The sequence below is a fragment of the Clavelina lepadiformis genome, chromosome 2 (assembly GCF_947623445.1).
Source record: "Clavelina lepadiformis chromosome 2, kaClaLepa1.1, whole genome shotgun sequence".
Taxonomy (NCBI): Eukaryota; Metazoa; Chordata; class Ascidiacea; order Aplousobranchia; family Clavelinidae; genus Clavelina; species Clavelina lepadiformis.
The window spans coordinates 21,966,939-21,989,900 of record NC_135241.1 but is presented as its reverse complement, the minus strand read 5'-3'; the positions used below and the strand labels follow the sequence as shown (position 1 = coordinate 21,989,900).

General features: G+C 37.7%; 4 protein-coding genes across 4 annotated transcripts in view; all 4 read right to left on the bottom strand.

The window, feature by feature from the left end:
- Positions 1 to 122: 122 nt before the first annotated feature.
- Positions 123 to 3,085, bottom strand: LOC143446878 (uncharacterized). Its single transcript, XM_076946730.1, has 5 exons — positions 2,852 to 3,085; positions 2,737 to 2,780; positions 2,592 to 2,657; positions 1,435 to 1,504; positions 123 to 1,276 (listed from the first exon to the last, which is right to left on the bottom strand). Exons 1-5 carry the CDS (start codon positions 2,933 to 2,935, stop codon positions 602 to 604), a joined length of 939 nt encoding a protein of 312 aa, XP_076802845.1. The 5' UTR covers positions 2,936 to 3,085; the 3' UTR covers positions 123 to 601.
- A 2,928-nt stretch (positions 3,086 to 6,013) lies between these two features.
- Positions 6,014 to 8,470, bottom strand: LOC143446855 (serine incorporator 5-like). Its single transcript, XM_076946699.1, has one exon. The coding sequence runs from the start codon at positions 8,419 to 8,421 to the stop codon at positions 7,024 to 7,026; it is 1,398 nt and encodes a 465-aa protein (XP_076802814.1). The 5' UTR covers positions 8,422 to 8,470; the 3' UTR covers positions 6,014 to 7,023.
- Positions 8,471 to 10,163: 1,693 nt separating this feature from the next.
- LOC143446295 (uncharacterized) lies at positions 10,164 to 12,370 on the bottom strand. Its single transcript, XM_076945879.1, has 5 exons — positions 12,244 to 12,370; positions 11,538 to 11,979; positions 11,214 to 11,371; positions 10,877 to 11,127; positions 10,164 to 10,679 (listed from the first exon to the last, which is right to left on the bottom strand). Exons 2-5 carry the CDS (start codon positions 11,873 to 11,875, stop codon positions 10,371 to 10,373), a joined length of 1,056 nt encoding a protein of 351 aa, XP_076801994.1. The 5' UTR covers positions 11,876 to 11,979; positions 12,244 to 12,370; the 3' UTR covers positions 10,164 to 10,370.
- A 69-nt stretch (positions 12,371 to 12,439) lies between these two features.
- LOC143446294 (uncharacterized) overlaps positions 12,440 to 22,962 on the bottom strand; it is a 34,195-nt gene continuing 23,672 nt past the window's right edge. The window contains exons 65-94 of the mRNA XM_076945878.1: positions 22,684 to 22,872; positions 22,321 to 22,512; positions 22,003 to 22,224; positions 21,438 to 21,623; positions 21,260 to 21,347; positions 21,029 to 21,162; positions 20,667 to 20,873; positions 19,979 to 20,081; positions 19,580 to 19,671; positions 19,224 to 19,307; positions 19,007 to 19,150; positions 18,541 to 18,732; positions 18,308 to 18,389; positions 18,022 to 18,125; positions 17,764 to 17,949; positions 17,328 to 17,513; positions 16,948 to 17,145; positions 16,580 to 16,816; positions 16,179 to 16,319; positions 15,803 to 15,990; positions 15,405 to 15,632; positions 15,061 to 15,264; positions 14,852 to 14,955; positions 14,612 to 14,776; positions 14,345 to 14,475; positions 14,061 to 14,168; positions 13,522 to 13,973; positions 13,195 to 13,411; positions 12,771 to 12,875; positions 12,440 to 12,651 (exon numbers count right to left, since the gene is read on the bottom strand). Coding sequence (XP_076801993.1) covers positions 12,440 to 12,651; positions 12,771 to 12,875; positions 13,195 to 13,411; positions 13,522 to 13,973; positions 14,061 to 14,168; positions 14,345 to 14,475; positions 14,612 to 14,776; positions 14,852 to 14,955; positions 15,061 to 15,264; positions 15,405 to 15,632; positions 15,803 to 15,990; positions 16,179 to 16,319; positions 16,580 to 16,816; positions 16,948 to 17,145; positions 17,328 to 17,513; positions 17,764 to 17,949; positions 18,022 to 18,125; positions 18,308 to 18,389; positions 18,541 to 18,732; positions 19,007 to 19,150; positions 19,224 to 19,307; positions 19,580 to 19,671; positions 19,979 to 20,081; positions 20,667 to 20,873; positions 21,029 to 21,162; positions 21,260 to 21,347; positions 21,438 to 21,623; positions 22,003 to 22,224; positions 22,321 to 22,512; positions 22,684 to 22,872 — 5,081 coding nt within the window. The remainder of the gene's footprint in view (positions 12,652 to 12,770; positions 12,876 to 13,194; positions 13,412 to 13,521; positions 13,974 to 14,060; positions 14,169 to 14,344; positions 14,476 to 14,611; positions 14,777 to 14,851; positions 14,956 to 15,060; positions 15,265 to 15,404; positions 15,633 to 15,802; positions 15,991 to 16,178; positions 16,320 to 16,579; positions 16,817 to 16,947; positions 17,146 to 17,327; positions 17,514 to 17,763; positions 17,950 to 18,021; positions 18,126 to 18,307; positions 18,390 to 18,540; positions 18,733 to 19,006; positions 19,151 to 19,223; positions 19,308 to 19,579; positions 19,672 to 19,978; positions 20,082 to 20,666; positions 20,874 to 21,028; positions 21,163 to 21,259; positions 21,348 to 21,437; positions 21,624 to 22,002; positions 22,225 to 22,320; positions 22,513 to 22,683; positions 22,873 to 22,962) is intronic.

The following is a 22,962-nucleotide window of genomic DNA, read 5'->3' as shown; positions in this document are numbered from 1 at the left end:
CTGCATTTAGCTTACCAAAAACAAACATAACTAGATAATAGGTAGACTATCGCATAAATGTATACATAAACCTCCAAAAAGATGGTGGTGATTCAAGGTCTTACCAGTCAGTTGAACAGAGGTATAGAAATTTTACATTTATTGAATGTGGAATGTTACATCAACATTCCTTACACCTTTTACGCCTACAATCAACATTTCAATGAATTTTAGAAACATTTATAAAATCGGTTAGTAATTAAAAATGCCATTTAGCAGTTTTTATGCAGACTCTTATTGTTGCAAATACTACTTTCATGACAACTTTGGCCTATGGGGATATTTAAGAAGTGGACGAATTGCGTAGGTACTGCGTTTGACCAACTGTTATTCAAATTTTGAAGGTGAAATTACAACAATAAGCTAGCACAATTACTTAAAAAGTAGTTTAAAAGTTTACAGCAATTGCTATTTCATCTAGCTGCACGTAGAATAGATCGATAAAATGTACTGCACGATACATTTAACCCACAGTACAGATATGGCCTAGCATAGCCTTTTGAAGATACTGGTAAAAGTAACATGCTGCAAATTAGTGTTTGAGTTATCAAACCAAGAAATTTTAAGTAAAAATGCATTCTTTTGTTTGACATTCAGTGAATGTTACGACAGTAGAATTAGCGTTGATATCAGTTATAACAATTTCATTTTTACTCCAGTTGGGGTCGTATGTTCTGGTGTTTATTTCCGGTTGTGTTTCAGAATTTACTTGCGCACATTCATGGTTGATAATTTCAGTTGAAAGAGGTATTTTGCGTGGACGACCCGGCCTTCGAAGTGTTCGAATAGCATTGGTTTTCGGCACCAGATAAGGCAGTTTACCTTTACCAGGCTTGCTGAACCTGCTATGTTTGTATGCACGTGATTTAAACTTATTTCTTGACAAGGAAAAATTCTTAGGTTTGTGTCCAATGTGCTTGTCAGCAGCTGAATGATGAACTTCATCGTCCTGTTTGTCACAATTGCTCTTTTTTGTCTTTTGCCTCAAGTTTTGTGACTCACAGACTGCACTATCGTCTGTTTCATCATCACTGCTATACACCACTCTATGGTTCCTTCTTGATGTAGATGGAGTAATTTTCTTAGAAATGACAGATAGTTGAGTGATTTGCGATGTTTCCCCATCTGACGCCCTGTGTGACGAGGTGTTGTGTATTTTGCGATCCAGGTTCAGTGGTGATATGTCAACGTCGCTTGGTGTGTTGGATAATTCCTTTTCACCAAGCTGCTGCGATAGCTGTAAAATTTTGGTCATTCATAACACTGAGTAGATTCATGAGCATATGCATCTAAACATAATCTTAAATGAGCAAAAATAGAACTCTGCTATTGTATTTACATATATGTAAATAACAATTCCAAAGTTTATGCATTCAAATTTGTAAGGAATCTCACGTGTATTTTTAATCGTTTTGGCTTCCGACCACGCTTTTTTTGTCCGCCATTGGCTACTGTTTCTAGTTCCCTTTATAATAAAAAGAGTTAGATGCATTTTTACTACAATTCTACACTACAGCAATGTGCTGTAAATCAACAATAAGCTAAACTGCGGCTCCTCGACATTCTACCAGCAAAAATTTTTTCTTTGAACAGTAATCACTTCACTAATGTGCTCATTTCACAGTTGAAGTAAATGCATATTATGAAATAATCAAGTCAATTTCAGTGGAAAGTCGCCGATTTTCAACTCAGTGACTATATGTTTTAAACACGTTGAGCCTAATTTAGATAGGCCCCAAAAAAAATTCCAACATACAGAAAAAGCATTTGTTAGAAAATGTACACAGAAGGGCTTGAGCAGAAATCAAATCTCTGAGAGTTTAAATAGAAATACTTTACTCAGTCAGAGAAATATTTAATATTCTGTAATCATAAAAACGTCAACCGATTGCTATGGTGCTAGTTTCTGATTCTCTGATAGAATTTATCCAGCAAAATTTTCTCAATAAATTCACCTTTCTTGCAGCTTAGTTGGGTTGCAATAAGCAGATATTAGAAGTGGCCTAAAAGCTGAAACTGCCAAAAGTACGACTAGAATTGCAAATAAACCAATATAGTTTAATTCATGTGTCTTGCATCAAGGAAAAAAGCAATTTCGAAGTAAAATTTTAAATGACATAGAAACAGGCAAATTCTATCTGGGTTGAGCAAACGGCAGACAAACCAAAGATTAACAAATGGTCACATATATAAATGGAATTAGAGAAGGTTATTGTTTGCTTACAGTCAAAATCATTTTGAAATGGAAAACATGATGAAAATGTTTGCAACCGTTTCTACAAATAAAAATTGTTTGGTAATATTAATGACAAATAGACTTTTAAAAGTGGTTTGAATTTTTACTAGGCATATTTTTTTCTATTTGCAACATTTTCATTCTTAGATAAATACAATGGGTTGCTGGAAGGAGTACCCATGGATTCAACGAGCAGATTCTATTGATTTTGAGAAACCCTGGAATGTAATTACTGATGAAGTAGGCGAGTTATTACTAAGTTGGACTTATCTGGAAGGGTTTAAAAATTAAAATAATAAACAAATAGAATACTTACTCGAGTTCAAACATCTGTATTAAGCTGTCGTCCAATATATTTTCCCTTGGTTCCCATGTGCTGTATCTAGAAAAAAATTATCTATAGGCTCCACATATAAATCTGGAAGTTATGTATGTTCATATATTTACTCTAAAAAACTCACCTTCGTGACCAACCCTTCCATTTTACAAAAAATTCATCCCTTCCCTAAACAGTAAACTATCATTATATAATAATTGCTATTGATCAAAACAACTCTTTGTTACAAGGTACCTTACCTTATTAAAGCGTTTTTTACTTATTTTCTCTGCCACGAATACATCATCTTGTCCAATGGCATTAATTCCACTATCACCATCCATACTAGCTGTGTTTCAACACAAAAACTCCAACTTTTGATCAGCAAGTAAAGTGTATATAGGCTATATGTTCACAAAACCACAATATATATAACAAACTATGTTTTCTAACTTATGGTGCCTTTCAATACAAATAAAAACGACAGAATGAGAAGTAATTAAGGAAAATTACTTTTAGCATATTCAACGATTGACATATCATGCCTAAGTTTAAGAGTTCTACTCCACAAAACACACACGGGTTTGCTTGGTTTCCTTTTCTGCAAGTATGCTACCAGCTAGTATTTAGAAACTCTCCTGGCTGCCTGAAAAGTCTGTATGATAAGCCAGATGATTTTTTCAGTAAAGAAAGTTGGCTTCTGCTCCAATTTTCGGGACACAGCATTGCCATATATTCTTTATTACAATACCAGATCATCACAAGAGAACTTAGTTTTGCCCCAAACCCTAATATTTAGAGGTGCCAACTTTTAAAATAAATCACCGAATAGGCCTAGTGTAAGTTAAAAAAAAACTAAATCACACAAATGCTTCTCTAAACAATTGAAATCTGAATTGCTGCAGGAAAAATTGTCCATTGGCCTTCTGCAGAGTATGGCAAGACCACACCCGAGATTTTTTCTAAAACGGCATTGTACAGCAGGTGAAGAAATGATACAATTTTGACATTACATTTATCTGGCAAACTTTCCAGTAGGGTTTAGAGACAGTACTAGCCTAAGCTACGCTTTGAGCCTGACCAACAACCACAAAGTTTAAACTCTATAACCTACGCTACTCGGATTTAATATACATGTGCACAACTAAATGAGGTAATCAATTGAGAAGCTGGAGTCTAGTACTGTATACAAAGGCATCCTGTGGTTGTGCACTTGTACTTCTACTACAACCGTCTACTATTTCTTCACCCACTTCGTCAAGGATTATCCCATAGGAAAGGGAAAAAGGAATGCACGGATTAGCCATTCGTATGGGCTGAAAGGAATAATTCCATCTTGGCCTGAATTCTTAGCCAAGACAGGCACAGACAATTTGAGGAATAATACAGTATAGACTAAGCTAATAATAATTAATGTAAAATAAGGAATAATCTAGTATTTTCCACAAGGGTCAAATATTTTACGGAATATCATATTTTAGTCTTCATTTAATTGGCTACCTGTACCAATCCCTAATTGGAAAATTTAGATTTTGCGCAGAGAATTTTTTGGGGAAAAAAATGTGCAGAAATTGCGCGAATTGCGTAAATTTGGCCGCGGGTTAGATTTTTTTGGTTTCGAATTAATAGCGTTAAAATCTAGCCTGCTTGATGCTGTTGTGTCACAATTTATTTTTGACTCACACTCAACCTCCAGTCATGCAGCCGACAACCGCTGCTGTTGGCAAGCTTCATACTTCCTGTTCATTTGTAATAACAAAAAACATAATTAATACGTAAAATGTTTTTATTTCAAAAGAAATATGTTCAAGATGTTCAAACATGCTGCTTTTGGTAGCAAATTCAAGGACAGTCCAACCCTAGTCGCCGTTGGCATTAGATGCTTGTATGATATCGTGAGTGGTATTACGAACCATTCGTAAGCCAAAACTGACCACCACAAGGACTTGTGACAAAAGAACTGATCGTATCCCTAATGTGCATATAGGTTTACAGTATGTTGCAATAAGATACTAGGACTTGGGATCATGTGGAACGATCTGACTGAATACCGAATAAACAGATCAGTTAACTGTTTTTGATTTGGTCCAAATAAAGTCTTGCAAGAATTTGCGGCTTGCCATGTCCAGAACCAACAGCGATGGAGGAGAGTTAATAGGTTAAAATGGTTTTCATGTCGTACTCTACACTACAGTATACTGACGAGTGAAATAGTCTAAGAGTCATGCTTAATTAGACAGTTCATAACAAATCATTCCTTTTCAGAATTGCTTTCCGAGTGAAGTTGCGACGCTGTTTGACATTATCTATCAATTAACGGGGAATTGCGAGGCACTTTATCAATCTTAATCTATTCTAAACAATGCGCTAGAAAATGGTGGTAATGATATTAACGGAAATGGACAACTTGTTTTGTTAATTTAGTCCCCATATTTTCCATTAGCATAAAAAGTATACTGCTTTGAGAAAAGGTCTCAAAGACGTTCATTTAGCGCCAAAGAGGGTCGTTACCACACTTTAATTTCACCGTTTCGTTTACAACGCACCGTTTCGTTTACAACGCACCGTTTTGGTAAAAAATTTTTGTGTTTTATACTAACTGCCTTTGCATCTAAAAGTGTTTGTGAGAAATGTGAAATTGTGGTCATGCATAAACTATTTAGGCCTATCGGTATCATAAGAGGATATTAAAAGAAATACGACGTTGTGACAAGGAGAAACAAATTTTTTGGGTGTGACGTAATACCAACGACGAGGTGAATCGGGCGTACAGGAAACATTTCAAACACATGCGTAGTATGCTGATTGGTAACCAGGTGGTTCAAGCGATAAATGCGTCTCGATACCCAGTGACGTAATACCGTTGTAAGTCCTTTAGCCAAGGCATTACCGATATTAGCCCCAGGTCGCTGGACATGGTGAACTGTTCTAATTTCGGGCAAAACGAAATAAAAGAACAAAAATGTGTTACAATCGAAACTTGCATAAAGGCTAGCTCGGTAACTTAGAAATCATCGCCGGGTTGAAACAGGCTCTATATACTATGATATATAAAAACCAAGGTTAAGTCGTGCAAAGACTTTCTTTAATCCAAGGGTAAAGATTATAATCGGTTACCAACTTACCAGTGCGCTTTTCTAACGTTGGTTTCGGTAAAAGATTTTTTCTCACCTTTCATTTTTGTTTTTTGTTCTTTACACGCACCTACTTACCTGGTGAGTGGTGACATTTTACACACGGAATGTGCCTAATAACGGGGTATGTTAAAAAATCCTGTACGTTAAACCCATGTACCAGATGACCAAAATGTTTGGCATAAAAGTGCACGTTACATCAGTTTTTGTCATCTTGTATGCCAACTGACATATTGAGCGTGTCAACTTCTATGGTAATTCTCAGGCTGTAAAACAGCAACAATTAACCAGACTTCTAAAACACTTTAATGGAAATCTTTATTTTTGACCCAAACACCTAAATACACGGATCAAATCGAAAACCAGGACAGTCCAGCAAGAAGCAGCAATTACGATCATTCCTTATTAATTACTGGGTTACTATGGGTAGAATGAATTACACATGACACCTAAAGTACAATCTAAACTTGCAAAATATGCACATACTCTACCAATAATGCTCATCTTTTGTTTCCGGCTATTGTGTTTGTGCCACAGTATATAGAAGTCATTTTGCTGGTCAGATGATTGATCTAGTTCTGATTTAATGAAAATTCAGTTGATGATGAGCTTGCTACGAAAGTTTTAACTCCAAACCATGACACTGTATCTAGATTTATTACCAAAGCTTATTTAACGTTTTGTTCTAAAAATTCAATAAAATTTTTAATAATAATAGCAGAGTAACAATATGAATCGTTTGCCTGTTGTGGTTTCACAAGAATACTGCAAAAACTTAAAAATACTCAGAACTCGATGGAAGTATAACATTTCAAACAACGATATTAGAATTGCAGCATTATTACAAACTGAATAAAGTATTTAGAAATATGAAAGTAGAAAGGTAAGAAAGCTATGGCTTATAGCAACCTACAAGCCTAACAAATTTCATTATAAAACAAATGGAAAAAATTGTTTTATCTGAAAGTGCCTAAGAATGTTATTGTAGCGTATGCACTAGTAAAAGGTCAGCTTGCAATACTTAACAGTTAATAACAAACAATATTTACTGTATATACAACCAACGAACACTATATAAATCATATTAACTTTTGTGTTAATTACGTTAACATATATATGATTTCAAAAAGATCCTAATTTTGTACCGGTACCATCTTACCAATGTTGCCAGTAATATCAAACTTTAGTTGATTTGGTCCATGTAGGTGACAGGGCCATTAAAACCTTTGCTGGCATTGCGTACTGCATGAAAAAAATGTGTATTCACACGTTAAACAAACACAAACTGGCAGAAACCCTTAACTGGGAAACTCTCTGTCGGGAAAACAGGCAGGTGCCAAAAGAGTCCAAACATAAATTACAATTGCAGCCCATGATGTTGCTATCTTTACCCACATAGCAGCAGTGTTACCAAATATGAATCCATTTTCAAGCGACTGAGGTTCAGGAGAAAACCAGTTTGTAAGGGTCATCATGACATAAAGGGTTGTAAGGAAAAAAATGAAGTGAAAAAACGAATAAGAGTAAGATACGCTGTCCTGTTCATCATTCAACACCTTCTGTCCACCATTCTTATCCGATTCAACGTCATCAAAATCATTTCCTCCCCCAACACAACAGCAGCAACAAGTTGCTTCCTCAACGTCTTGGTGATTTCGTCGTACCATGAGACGATTTTGTTCCGATGATGACGTGCTTCGAAGAGAAACATAGGTGACCACTACAAATACAAGCAATAACCCAGTGACAATAGAGATAGTCTTTGATGTGTCATCAAACTGGCCTTGAAAACATGTTACTGATCTCATCTCTAGTGTGCCATTATTATCAAACTCCCTCAATTCGCCAGGGTTACTTGCTATTGCAGAGTAGGTTAAGAAAGTGACATAAAGTGCCACGACTGACGATTGTAAGAGACCAGAACGAGGCTGATGCTCTTGAACTTTTGGTGAAATTGCCAGAAGTGAAATCAGGAGAGTGAGACCAAAGTTTATCCCAATAAAAATTCTATTGAGAGTACATCCGACTGCGTCAGTATAAAAGACAATCATAAGAATAAATCCAGTGATGGTTCCAGCATACAGAAGGAATGTGCACAGAGCTAATGCAACAAACCAGCACTTGTTATTGTCTACTCCAGAAAGCCAATTTGAGTTCCATGTGTGAGCAAAGTCGATCAAAAGCACAAGTTGAAGCAAAATGAATAAAATTCCACCAGCCATGCCAATGTATCTCCACACTTGAACAAATGTGGTGGTGTTTGGTATAAAGAATGCGCCAGTACAAATACCGGCGAGAATTAAAAATTTAATAAACCAAAATCCATTTTGCAGGCTGGCACGACAATCTTGAGTATTGTTGATCCCAAAAGTTAAAACTATCAGCAGGAAAAAGAAACATGCTGTGCCAAACATGATTTTATACACAGCCTCGGCACCGAGAAGCGCGGAACAGTTGACAGCGTTATCCTCTATGCTTGCGCACAGTTGCTGGTAAAACCACAAGCTCCGTAGTCCTTCTTGAACTGACGAGGAAAGCATTACACAACTCACAGCTGTTGCGAGAACAAGGAAGAACATGTACATTAATCGCGTTCCAGTGGATGTTTTCATACTAGGTAGACAGGAGCAACATAAAGAGCACGCAGCTGAGCCACAACAGCAGGCCAGCTGTGCTGCAAGACAAGGTAGACACATTTTTTTATGGTGCTAAAGCAAATGCGACTTACATAAATTTTAGCTGAAATAAAAAAAATGTATTTTGATTATAGTATTTCCATGTGATAGGCTACTGTAAATTGTATTGCTAAGCTTACAACTACCTGAAAAGCATGGCACTTTTCAACGAGATCTCAGGAGTGCAGAATGGCTAAATTCGGGGTAACCAGGTGCATGTTAAAAATCGAGGTGGAAAATTATGTACTCAATGCACTTTTTATCCTTTAGTGAAAACTAATCTAAACCCAAAGCCTTCTTTACTGCAATAAAAAAAAATGCAGATGGAGCAAGCACAATCTTGAAAAATCTTGACGGTGCAGTTGCTATGCTTTCCACTAGGCATCTTGCATTCATTTAAGCTCTGCATTGCTATAGAGTATAGACAGTAGATTATATGACCACACTGTCATTTTATTGCTGTGATTTTGATGTGCAATTTAGCAGGTTGCCAGAAGATGCTGCAATCATATCAGGCATTCACTAAAAAATTTGATCACATTTTATCACCGGTAGCTTATTTCCAAATATCGTTTCAATTTTTCTTTTCAACATATTCTCAACATTCGCCAAAAATTCAGCTTAACAAAGCTAATACTAATAATAACATTCTTTTGTCCCCACCATCAGACTGTGATAATGTAATAAAAAAATAAAATGATTGATTGACACAGTAATGGGCCTATCCAACAATACTACTAAAATGCAAAATTGTAAACCTTCTATCATCCATACATTTTGTTGGGACATGCATGTAAAATACAAGTCGCTGTCACAAAAAAATCATACCGATACGTCTGATGCTAGATCCACTGTCTTTTTACAGTTTTTTGTAAACCTAAATTAAATATTACAGCACAGTATAGTCTTAGATAAGGATCATTCAATATCAAGACAATCATAAAAAAGTAAACTGTAACCCTGTTAAATTTTGAACTTCTCTAAAATTAAGTTTAAAAGGCAGAAAACTTAATTCTGACAAAAATACAACTTGTTTATCAAATTTATGCTAGACCTTTGGAAGTTTTTCAATTAAACACTAAATCAACTTTTTGCAAATCTATTCTTCTAACCTGAACACCGAGCTACGTGACCTTAAATATAGGAAGTAAAATCGGCTAGTCACTTTGTTGATGATAACCGTGCTATAAAATCTAAAATCTGTTAATAATAGGTAAAAGGGGTCTAGTACACAAATGCATCCTGTGGTTGGGTACTTCCGCACTAGGCCCGGCTATAGCTGTTACGGCAGTCACTTGATGGTCTGTACAGTGTACAACTTCGGTTTACCTTTGACCTTTAGGAACGTCTTGGAAAAGGTTTAACCAAAATGGCTACCTCATCTGACCAACAGTGTTATTTCTATTACCTATCTCACAGCTGTTGCAGAATGCACACTATCCAATTGGGCACCATACCCACCCTTTCTGTTAACAAGACACTCATTGACCTGAAATGTTTTGTTTGTTCGTCTCGCGGCTGTTGTGAGCCTAAAGTCATGTGATGATGAATGCTTATGTTAAATTTACGTCAATAGTACGGTAGTAGAGTTTATTAAACCTATAAAAACGCGCTAAATCCTACCATGACACAATGCTGATTGGGCCAGTATTGCTTTGTTTTCGGAAACGTTCTATTTATGCGAATTGAGCATCACAAAATATGCGCGCGTGCGTTACCACACGGCAGTCGGAATTTCTGAAATTTTGTAATAAAAACTCGATCAAAAAACACACCAAATCAAGACTCTCTCAATATTTGTACACATAAAACAAAAAAACGGTTTTAAACTCGTCAGTCCAACACAATTAACCAGACAAAACTTTTGTCACACAATGTTTAAGTCACCAAAATTTCATTCGTCGGCGCACTTCCAACAACAGATTTTGTAAACTGCACCTTACTTCAACCCACTAGCAACAGCTAGCGGATTACTTATCATCAACTGTGTCTGCCAAAGAAGAAAGATCAGAAGCGGACCCACATTCACTGCTGCCTTCATGTACTATTGGTCGCAGATATGCCAAGGAAAGTCGTTCCCACTTGCGATAAATATTCCAGCGCAACACCGCCTCTAATGATAGTGTTGCGACAAAGAAGGTGACAAGTAACGTGAAAAACAAGTAAGCAATGTCGGCAGATTTTTCGATCGTGTCGATACCGGCTCCAAGTAAAATAAACGGACTGCAGGCGGCCGCTAAGCACACAATGCAAAAAGAAATGTCGTGACCTCGGGTTACCTGAAAAACATACGAAGTCAGACTGCAAAAGGTTTTGGTTTACAAATGGGTAGCGCACCAAGTCACAACATTAGCTCACATTCAAAGAAGTGGTTCGCCAAATTTACTCTAGCTTCTTGCCATCAATTTTTGATAGTTTGTATCTAAGTTCAGGTGCACAACTGCTACAATTCATTGTCTTATGTTCAATAGCTTACCTTGTATAACGCAGAAGCAGGGCTGGCAACAGTGAATAGTTTCTTCTTCAAAATGTTCTTTTTCTTCCAGGAAGACAGACAAGGACCTGAAGCTATTAAAGAACCTGCCAATGTTTGGTTCAAAACCAATGATTCTCCTGACTTGACACTGGGTTCTATATCATGAGCATGACTAGCTGTGTCTGATTTTACATCAATGCTGTCGCCATCTTCTAACATATCTGAGTACAAACTACTTCCATGGGAGGTACCTTTAACAGTAAAAAACAAATTCGCATCGATGTGAAAGAATAACATTTGCTTTAACAATTTTTTCCCAGTAAGTAGGAAAACTCACTAAAGAAAGCACCGGCAGATGGAACTAGAGAGACATCTTCTGGTTGGAGACGAGGTTGAAGTGTACGGGAATGTTCGGTTGAAAACGCGACCACTTTCTTGTGGCTTCGATTGCGTAACACCATACCCGCGCCTACACGTGCGCTTCCTTCACCTGGTCTATAATTACACAAAACTTACTTTTTGCAATTAATAGTTCATAAGAACATGTCGTAATTTTAGAAAAATAACATTACTGTATCATAACTGATTCTTCCATAAATTAAAAATATTTTTCCAAATTCATGCTTACAATAAAAACTATTAAGTAATTCACGGTTTTAACCTTTCTCTAAATTGGATGGGGCCTTCAAAAGGAACAACTATTTCTTCCTGCAAATCGTCCTCATCCACTAGGGTATCACTGGAAGATGGAGTGCAATCTCCAGGAACTTTTCGCGACATAAATCCTTCCCTGTCTTCAAAACGGCGTGAGGAGAGAAGATTTAAAGATTCAACCGAAGTAGATCGTTTTCCGCTTGGAAGTCTCTCCAGGACATGGAGCGAAGGATACTGGACTCTCACGTTCTTACTCAAAACATACGAGGAGGGCTTCTGAGTATAAACAGAGTAACGCTTCCAACTCAAAGCATAGCCAGTCGGATATTGTGTTGAAGCTGACATGCGAGATAAAAGTGGAATCTGAGTGGTGGCCGATTGAGTGTCAACAACTGGACGACTGTCTTCGCCGTCTGAGTAGCTTCCAAACTCAATTATTGGGGCTGCAGCTAGCAAACAATGTGAAGAAATGGTAAGCATAATGTGATGTTGAATTCAACACCTTAAAATGTATCACTGAGTGCGCACTGAATATATCTTTCTATAGTAAAGGACCAGCAAATATTATATAAACTTAAGAATATCCAAAGTGTTCATTACATTGCTATGACGTCAGGGATAGTAAATCTCCAATGTGTGAAACATAAATTGAAGATTTCAAGAAGCAGATGTAACTGCACCCGGCAGTTGAAGGTGCAATCTATTAATTTTACCTTTTTCTCGATGGAACTCTTTCAACCATTTACCCACAGGCGGTGAACGACTACCAAGAAAACCTCTCTTTGTAATATCAGAAGGGATCCTTCGGTAGGTGGGGTCATGCCAGGAGAAGTGCGACTCACTAAACAAGTAGCTCACCGGTTATATCGCTTGCAATGTATCAATATCCTTTGCAATGTCCGCGGCTGATCACCAAACTACTTGCCTTAATTTCGGATCTAGCTGTCCGAAGAGATCGTCGATTGGTTGATCAACGCTTCTATGTAGTCGGTGCCATTTGTTGACGAGCGATTCATTGGACCACATGCTTGCACAGCTTAAAATTTCTGCGTCGTCCACATCAGAAATATGAGGAAGGGAACAGCATACATATGGAAGAATTGAATCCCAATTGACCGGGCCTGAAGCATATATTTGGTATTCAAGTGCATTTACATTGATTAAACTTCGAAAATGTTGGCTAACTATGACAACATTAAAGTTGGGCTATCCAGCAATAACCAAATATGAAAATATTTACCCAAATATTGCAATACCGCCGGTGCAGACCTTGTCCGACGATGTCCTCTCAATGTCCGAGCCATGTAAGCTGCTTCAAGGTCGCTTGTGCAAATGGACGATTGATCTTATAAAAAATTGATTGGTTTATACATTGCCAAAGGCATTACAAGTTTTTGCTATCTTTTTGGATCCTTAAAAGATTCTGGCTTTTGTGGTCATTCTAAAGTTCCATTGTTATAGCACCGCTGTGGTTGGAACCTTGCAGATTTCAAGCCCTTGGGCCTATGCTACTTTTTTCCAATCATTGATTGTTTGTGAACATATTTCATTTTATTTTGCTATAACAAGGTTAACAACAGGTTTTTCCCTTGCCACAGTCCGCAAAGAAAAAAAAAAAAACGATAAAATAATCGCAAAGAGTCAGTAGCCTAGCTGAGTTTTACCTGGTTCACTGATGGCATAAAGTGATTTTCTGTAATTAGCCGGCAACATGCAGGTGTCCAGGGTGTCTGTGATGCTTGGATAACTCACATCAGTTGTGGCTTTGCTCTTCGAAATTTGGTCAAAGTCTCCGAGATGTTTAAACTTTTCCAACAGTGACTCCAAATCCGGGTCAATTTGGGATGCTGCTGTCTCATCAGAATCTTGACTTGCCATGTCCTGAAAATACAAGTAAAATGATAACGCTTAGAAAATTAGAATGAGATAGAGTAAGCAAATCAGTCATATTCCATTTATTCACAGTTAAGTACACTTCTTGGTGCAAATACCCCTTGGCCAAGAAGAGCAGCTTCAAGTTGGTGTTGGTGCTCATCGTCCACTCGATTAAAACTGGAGTTAACCACCGATAAAAAATTTCCTTTTTCACCAAAAATGACGGAATCTCCCGCTTCTGGCACAAACTCTTCTTCTTGATTCGATGCTTTCGAGATAAACTCTCTTTTCTCGCTTTCCACAAGTTTTTCATCGAGCACAAACTCCGAGACTACTTCTGCTTCCGGTGGAACATAGACGGGGAAATGAATAAACAAAAGCATCAAACCAACTAGGATTGGGAGAGAGGAAAAGGCGGAAATCCCCCCCAAGCCAAATGATGTGATGCTCTCGAAGAAAACCATCGTGTGTGTGATTTTGTACAAGATTGCCGAGATTGTGAGGGCAGCACAACATCCAATAAACGTGATGAGAAGACGAAAAACCCTTGTTGTTTGACTGATGAAATCTAAACAAAAGTAATTGGTCTGTGAAACAGGCAATGCTCGTGGTGCGACTGCTGTAGTATCTCAACTGTATGACAGAGCAATCAAACCTTTAAAAAACACCGTGTAAAAGATATGGTCGGTGAAAATGTGATAAAGCGCCCATCGTAGTGGATCCAATGCCTGAATTTTTGCCAAAGTAGATCGTCTTGATGTGTCTGAAAAATGAGTCCCATCGTTTACTTCAATAACAGTGATCAACAATAGTTCATCTCAATAACACTACCTGGTAGTTTTATTGCACTCTCATAGTAGTGCTTGATGAAATACATCACTTTTACCATGACATAGCAAATAATCATGGGAATGAAACATAAGTGTAATACTAACTCACTTCTATTTGAAAATCTGATACAAATCGGCTCATTCACCACAATCGAAACTGACGCTTCATTCAACGCCCATGGTAAAGTTCCAAAGAGTGATTTATCAGGACTTAATTCCGCAATTTTTACACCAATTTCACTAAATTAAATAAAACAAACCACAGTTATAATTTCGAAAATTAAATTCAAAACTCAGTAAACCAGACGACAAGATTGCAAAATATAACAAAAGTCAGTTTTTAAAAAATATTAACATTCAGAAATACAAGACGTACGGTCCGACGGTGTTTGCGGGACGAACCGGCCAATCATTGGCGACATATCCAACTTCAAACCGAATAAGATTTCCGCACGAGCCAGGTACAAGTAAAGCCAGCTGTTTATCCTTAAATGGTGCATTAACCAACACGAGTTCGGTTTTGGCGGCATCTCCTACTATCCTGCTCACAGATACCACAATTAGTCACAAATTATTGAGCTTGCAGTCGCAATTTTGTCATAGAAACATCCATTACCTGCAGACCAACTGCTTGGCTTGAAGTTGCTTGTTGCATGTAAGCCTGATCACATAGCACTCATCGACTGGTGAGTTATCATAGTTGGATACGTCCCAGCCAAACTACAAATTATGTTTATAAGGTTAAGATGGTAATTTACAGGTGACCGATATAGAGTTGGCCCTCTCAGGACAACTTAATGCAAAAGCAAGGTGGTTCGGCTGCACCTGAACTTTCTTTTTGTCATTTTCATCCCATCTTCTTGCAAACAAGAGCGCGACAGCAAAGCAGATAGATAGGATGCAAGTAAAGAGAGGAGTTGTCAAGAAGTCCAGAGGATAAACAATCTCCCATCTAACAGGAGTGCCGAGAAATCGAAGCTCACGTATGATCGGTGGATAACTTAAGTCTCTGGTCGCTGTTACTGTTATCTGTCAGGTATTATAAACAACTGACAAATTTCTACAGATCTTTTCACTGCGATAAACTTAATATGGCTCACACAAATTAGTGCATTATACGGAGAAACATTTACGTTAAAAAGTTGAAAGGTCAAACGTCATAAGCGTACCATGATAAACTTCGCGACGTGACTAAATCCAGTGATTGTTAGAATTATATTTGACGATGAAGGCACTTTCTCCACGACAATGGGACTTATCGCATCTGACACCCTTCCTGTTCTTCCTCTGGACTTAGAGGTGTCGATCGAGTCATTAAAAAACTTTCCATCGTGTGAAAAATTTGCTTGGATGAATAAGACTTCTTGTCGATTATTGAGGGTGACCAATTCAATGCCCTGAGGAAACGTACAATATCAAATGTTACATGACTTTAAAACATTTCAAAACATCGACGGTTTTTCCACTGCATCTACTGTGTGTGTTACTGTTTACACAAATCACAATAATAGCATTTGCTGTTAGTTGACTACTGCGAAAACTAACGGAATTAATTCATTGAAGCAACCTCCACATTATAGAGTCCTCCGAGAAACAAAGTAAACGAATAGTGACGATCTTCAGTTCTATTTGGACGCCACATGGTTGAGATTTTACCATCCCACAACAAAGAAGCTGTCCTCTCACTTGGGACAGCGTTCATGTCTTGCACGATGGACGACTTCAACGATGAACCGCCATACCAACCTCTCTGGCCTTCAACAGTTAACGAAGATCGTGAGTCAGCTATAACTTTCACTTTGAACATTACATTTGAATCAACGTATGTGTTTTGCTCAAGATACAGCAAATAGTTCTCGCATGTCAAATTCAACCAAGCATTTACTTACATCAACCACAGCACTGCAATTTTAATAAAAACACAAAATGCTCAAACCGGTTACCAATTGGAACAGGTTGTAAATATGGGTGCGACAGGACTTGATTTGGAAGTATTTGCTCCATTTCCGCCCAAGCTTCATATCTGACTTGTGATTGGTCCAAACCCCGAGGGTAGGCCACAGGAAGCGGTCCTTCTTCAATTTCTAAAAAGATTAATAAGTGGATAGTACAAAACTTTCTAAACAAAAGACTGTTGTTCAGTTTATGCATTAACAGCTGCACAACAAGATTATAGGAAGTGACAAGCCTGTCATAATTATTTAGTGTATTTAGTCTACAAAAGTGACAATATCGTAAATCGTATTTATTAACAAACATTCTGCATTTCCCTTTTCATTAGGTATCTGGATCAATATTTACACAGTTGTGGAGTAGCAAATATTCTTGTAACAGGACAACCAACCTCTGCAAGCAAACGAATCTGGATGCGGCTTCCACAGTCCCATGATAGAACAAATCATCCGTACTTGCACGTCACCGGTGAATGCCCATTCTGCCAGTGCATGTTGTGCTGAGACCCAACTTCTGTTGTGACAGCGATATCGCATGCCGCTGTTGATAGGGTATTCGGTGAGATTAACTCTGCCTTCGATCACGATTTGTGAATTTCTTTTGTTGGGTGGATACTTGCATTTGATTTCTATGGAAACACTAACATCCATTAGCAATCACTGTTTTAAAAAACAAAGTCGTGAAAATGGTGGTTTTAACCAACCAAAATTAACTGTTGCAGTTGAAATAACTCAACAACAACATAGTAGATTATGTTACCATAACATGTGAAATTAATTGGCGGTTCCCACATTCCTATCTCATTGCAACGGACACTCTGTGAATAGACGAGCTCGTCGACCCAGTAGCCATGGTGACACTGATACTTCACTACAGCATTGTATGCTTGGGAGGGTAAGGTTGCATCTCTGATGAGTTTCGAATGAGGGAGTTGTTTGGGGGGTAAACACTCAAGCGCTGGATAATATTAAGATCACTTTAATAATGAAAAGGAGCAATTTAACAAGGTAAAGTTTTGCAAGTTTTCATAATCAAAAGTGAATTTGATGTAAGCTTTCAATAATCAATTCTTACGCGTGATTAATTTGTTAATCTTGCTACCACAACAAAAATTATCTTTTTCAAAATGTTGTACTTACGTATGCAAAATACAGAGTTGATGTCCTCGGACCAGGTGGAATCGTGCATACAAACCGCTTCTAACCAATTTGTTCCACGTCGGATGTAAAAGCCAGGATCACACTGCACTAACACTGTGCTATTGTATGTGTTGTTGCCGATCACGGTTGCATGTCTGATGTACCGTGGAAGAGAACATTCAATCGCTGTTATAAAATATATTTCTTACTCGAGTGCTGATGCATAATGTACATTGGTGGAAAATTCAGTTGTAAGATGACTGAGACAAAATATTTCGCAACGACAAAGAATTTAAATCAATCTCAGCACTTAATATCAACGCAGTGTTTATCCCTCACGTAATAAATCCTACTGCATGGTACCGAGAGCACAAGATGTTATTGCGCATTTCTATTACAACATAATGACATTCAAAATAAGCGTGAAACTTTTTACGTTTGCATTTATAGTTCCTTGGATCGGGATACCAAGATCCGGACACATCACACATGAGCACAGGAGGATCCGTGGATGGAAAGAGGTTGTAGCCGCCTAAACATTCCAACTCTACCTGGCTTGTGTAAGTGAAATCATTGTGCTGGAGAAGTATATGATCTAGTGCCGGTTCTCCACAACTTACATCTGTGTAAAGCACAAGTATGATGAGAAAAACTTTTACATTGGAAGTGGGAGGGGAATATTAGGAGAATCTACCTTCACATTTTTTCCCTTCCAATGACGGCGACCAGCGACCATCTTCGTCACAAGTTGCCGCAATTTCAGAAACTTGAGGCCCAAACCATGTCGTGGGCGGACATCTGATAATATCGCATGAAGATTTATTTATTTTGAAGGTTTGCGAAATACTTTGACGCAAAGAGTTTTTCGTAATTTCTCCAAAAAAATGCACAATAAAACAGAAAAGAAACTGTGCTAATGTAAAATTAGCGCAATATGAGAATCAATAAATCTACTGTACAGCATCAGATCTATTCCTTACGTGTGAATGACAGTTGAATCAAGTCGCAGTCCACCTTGTTCCTTGGTCGCTCCCTCCAAGTCAAGGTCTTTGCATATCACATCTAAAACAAGACTTTAAATTAAACTTTAAGTTTACCTTAAATTATTTCCTGCTCTGTACAAAGTCTTTGCAGATAAAACTCACTCAGCTTTCATTGTGAATTATGTATAGTAGAATCACAAGCACATAAATATAGACACAAGCGTATTCACCTGAGCACCACAGGGCATGAGGGTTAGGATGCCAACGGCCATCTTCTCGGCAAGTCACGTTCAGGCGGCGTCTTCTCTGGTAGCCAAAGTGTTGGCCTCTAGCACAGGAGTAAGTGATGTTGCTCATGTAAATGTGCTCAATGCCGTCTGTTCTTGCTCCTCGCACTGGGTGGGCGATGTCACATACCACAACTGCGACAGAAAAATATAGCTGCCGGAGCGTTGCCACAAATGTCGTACATTGCTCTGTGTACTATTTCTATGGAGGACCCAATGACAAAAACCTCACGACATTAACACTGCCAACCATAACTACAGCATAGACTCGGGATTTTTTGTGAACAGTCTTTTGTGGTTTTTGGGAAAGCTTTACAGATCCTTTCTACACATATACTGAAGGCTGTGCGATGCTTTATGAAATATTTCAATCAAACAAACAATAGGAAATATGTGAAAGGTCACTCACTGACACAACTGATAGCAGTGTGAGGCGAAGGTATCCATTCTCCATCCAAGCACATGACATTCTTTGAGGTTTGTTTTATTTCACCGTCACTCATCCAGAATCCAGTCTCACAAGAATAAGTGAAATTGACGCCCTCTCGAAAATCTGATCATGAACTTACATATTTACATCAAAAATTCTTGTACAATAGAATATTTTTTTTTTATGAAGTACAAACCAAAGTAGGCCTGGCCAGGTTTCAGAACAAGCAGAGTTCCGTTGACAATATTTGGTAGAACAGGAGGAACGTCACAGGCAATCACTAGGATTAAATTTTAGAATTTTACTTATTCCTAATGTTTGCATCTTCACTATTGCAGACTTATTTAAATTTTTCAATTTCTAAAAAATTCTAATTATTTTCAGGGGAATAAATATCAAAATTACTCAAAATATTTAGCAAGATTATATGATTGATGCGATCTATCATATCCTCTATCATCTATCTATCATATCATCTATCATCTATCATATCATCTATCTATCATATCATCTATCTATCATATCATCTATCATCTATCATGTCAGTGTCACCTTCACAACGAAGCTGAGGGGAATTAGGTGACGGCAGCCATTGACCGTTTGTCTGACACTTTGTTGCACGACCGCGAACCCCAGCTGAGATTCTGATCAAGTGTTGATCAAAATGAAAAGTAAATGTTAAATACGAAATTGAATAAAGCTGGGTTCAATAAACAATTTCTGTTATGTAATTATACTGCAGAAATATTACACAATTTTGAAGATTTAAGTCAGAAACCTAGATATCCGCTCCCTAAGTGATCCCAAAACTTCTACATTTCTGCTTTCGGTTAAGTATTAAAGCTAATATCATTCAAAGACCATTGTGGTGCTTAAGGCTGTCGTAGTATTTCACTGGATAATGGCTACCACAGCCATACATTGATAATCTTACCATGAAAATACAATTACCTGTATCCAAAGTCACAAGTGTAAGTCCACTCTGCGCCAACGCGCGTATCATCACCACGCAAGCTTGCATGCTCGACTGGGGGAGGGTAGTCACAGGTTATGCCTTCATTTTAAAAACACGAAAAATCGATGAAAAATATCACTAGATGTGAACGTCTTAAACTGTGAAACCTTCATCGTTGCTTTAAACCAATGTTTCACCCTAATTTCTGTACAGTTTTAATCTTTTTTAATGAGTAATTTCTTTTTATGGATACCATACTTTTGACAATGTGACAAAACAAGCCTTTCATTCCAAAATACCGCTAAACTTCTTAAGGAAATTTAATTGAGTATTGCATTAGGGAAGTTACTTTGATGTGAAACTGTTCATGGACTTTCTATTATTTTTGGTTACCGGTAATCAGGACTAACAGTATTTTCATTGTCTAACAAATTCTGAGGAAATCTATTTGACAAATTTCTATGCAGCACTGTGCATTGCAAAAGCCATATAAGTTCCAATGGTTTCTGCCCGAATATATAACCATTCAATCAAGCCATTCGATTTTTTTGTTTGCTAAACTAAACTGAAATTAAATAACATTATAGCAATTGTTCACTAAAGCTTGGTGACTAACTCTAACTCTTGGTGACTCCAAGGTTAAGAAACCAATCACCAAAAGCCAAGGAAAGATTTGACACTCACCAACACACTCAGCATTAGCAAGGGAAGGCTGCCACGTGGTGTCCCAGCTACATCTCAACATCTGATGAGTCACATTCTCTGGAGAAAACCACTGCCCACTTGGACACTCATATGTTAGCTCGTCTTTGTAATTAAATGGAGCGATAGCTGTTATGTCGTCGGGGGCCAGGATAAATGACACATTTGGGAGAGAGTCACACGTCACTTCTATTTAAACAAAATACGCAAGTTCATTATCATTTTTAGAGATCTAATCACAATTTCAATTAACATAAAAAGGTCAACTTAAGGGTTTAAAAAATACTAAAACTGCTTCTTACTGACTTGAGTCTTCCAAACCAAGTTAATCATCTCACACTCACCTTCGCATTCAATAAGGTTTGGGTCACTAACCCACTCTCCAAGTGGATTGCATTCGATGCTTACTAACAGTGTGAAATTTGCTTGTCCAGCGACCCTGTACCCGGTGTTGCAAGTGACACGAAGTTCTGGCAACCTGGAATTATATAAAATATGTTATGGTAATAATTCATGGCTGAGGAGAAGTTGTTTCAAAATAATTATGTATGAATAATATTGAGTATGTCACTTACATAACGACAGCACTGCCATTTAAATAGTCCTGACCCTTTATTGAAAGAGTGGAATATTGTGGTGGTACAGGAACCCGACACTTGTGATCTGAATTGACCACACACCAACATTAAATCACGATTAAAACACTTTAACACCAGGAATTGTAACTCAACATCGAGTATTATTTGATCTTACACGAGCATTCGAATGTGGCAGGATTTGGCTGCCAGGTGCCATCTACACTGCAGTTGACAGTTTTATTAATTTTATCGCCGAAACTCATGTTTTTCAAGCAATGATAAGAAGCTTGGTCGAGTAGTTCTGTGCTGTTATAAGTCACTTCAGCATTTTCTACAGATGGCGGAGCGCTGCAGTTGACTCCTGCGCAAAATGAAAAATGTTTCGATTGATTTAAACATTTGTAATGGAGATTATAAACTTGATGTTGTCATTATTACAGTATTTTCAAAGTAGAGTTAATGAGTTATATCTCATTGACGCAAATTTTGAACAATTAAAAACAGCTTAATTGCACTAAAAAAAAAAGAAAAGAAACATGTCTTTATAGTATTAATTATCGATTTTACCAACTTTAAATAAATTAAAAAATTATAAACGAGTCATTTAGCTTTGAGTTTGTGATAATTCACTGCGGCAGGAAAGCGCATGCATAAAATATTTCTGCTTCCTTTAGTCATCACAAGTCCGATCAGTTACTTTCGATAAAACAGAGAAAAAATTGCGAAACTCTTCCTCATACTTCGACATTCAATATCCGCAAGGGAAGGAAACCATTCTGCGTGCTGGTTGCAGGTCACGTTATTTGATGTCAACCACTGCTTAGGACCACCAGATGGCACAAGAGTTAATGTGTGGCCGCTATCACAATTGATAGTGACGACTGAAGAATAATTGAAAGCGGAAGAAGTCCTTGACATGACGGTGTGTGGACCTTGGACGCTGGGAGTTGAACATTGTAGCTCTGTAAATAATTAGTTTTGTCAACATTTAACATACTTGTGGGTGCAGCATAACGTAGCACTGTTGTGGGAATGTAGCTCAGGCAGAAAGTACAAACCGACGCATTCGAGTTCAGAAGGATTCCAATGTCCTGTTCCATTGCAGGTCATAAGCTGCGAAGTTGTGTTTGCATCATCTCCTCGCAAAAAGTATCCCGGATCGCAGTGGAGGGAGACTGATTGAGAGGACACGGAGTGATAAAATGAATTGGGAATGCCGGGAGGAAACCGACATTCAAAATCTCGAAAGTCTGAAATAAAGATGTTTTCGTTTTTAGATTTGAAGTACTTTGTCAATCAGATAAAATATTATAGGTAGGATATTGCACATGAAAATATGCATAATGCTTTGACACAAAACCTATGGTGATGATACAACCGTAGCTTAGTTATACCGTTACTTTTATCAAACATTAACAGACCTATGCATCTTTTATTGGAATTGGTCCATTTTCCATTCTTATCGCAGGTAACGTTAATCGCTTGCAACCCAAGAGCAAAATAATGGTCTGTGTCACAAGTGTATTCCACCACTGAACCATATAGCACTGACGCATTTCTATCGCTTGCACTTGCTTGCGGTATAGTTGGCAGCTCCCCACAATCAACAGCTTCAAGCATAAAAACAACGTTTAGAGTAGAATAAGCACTCGTTCGACTGGGCATATCATAAACCATGTTTCTTAAACCAACTTCCTACT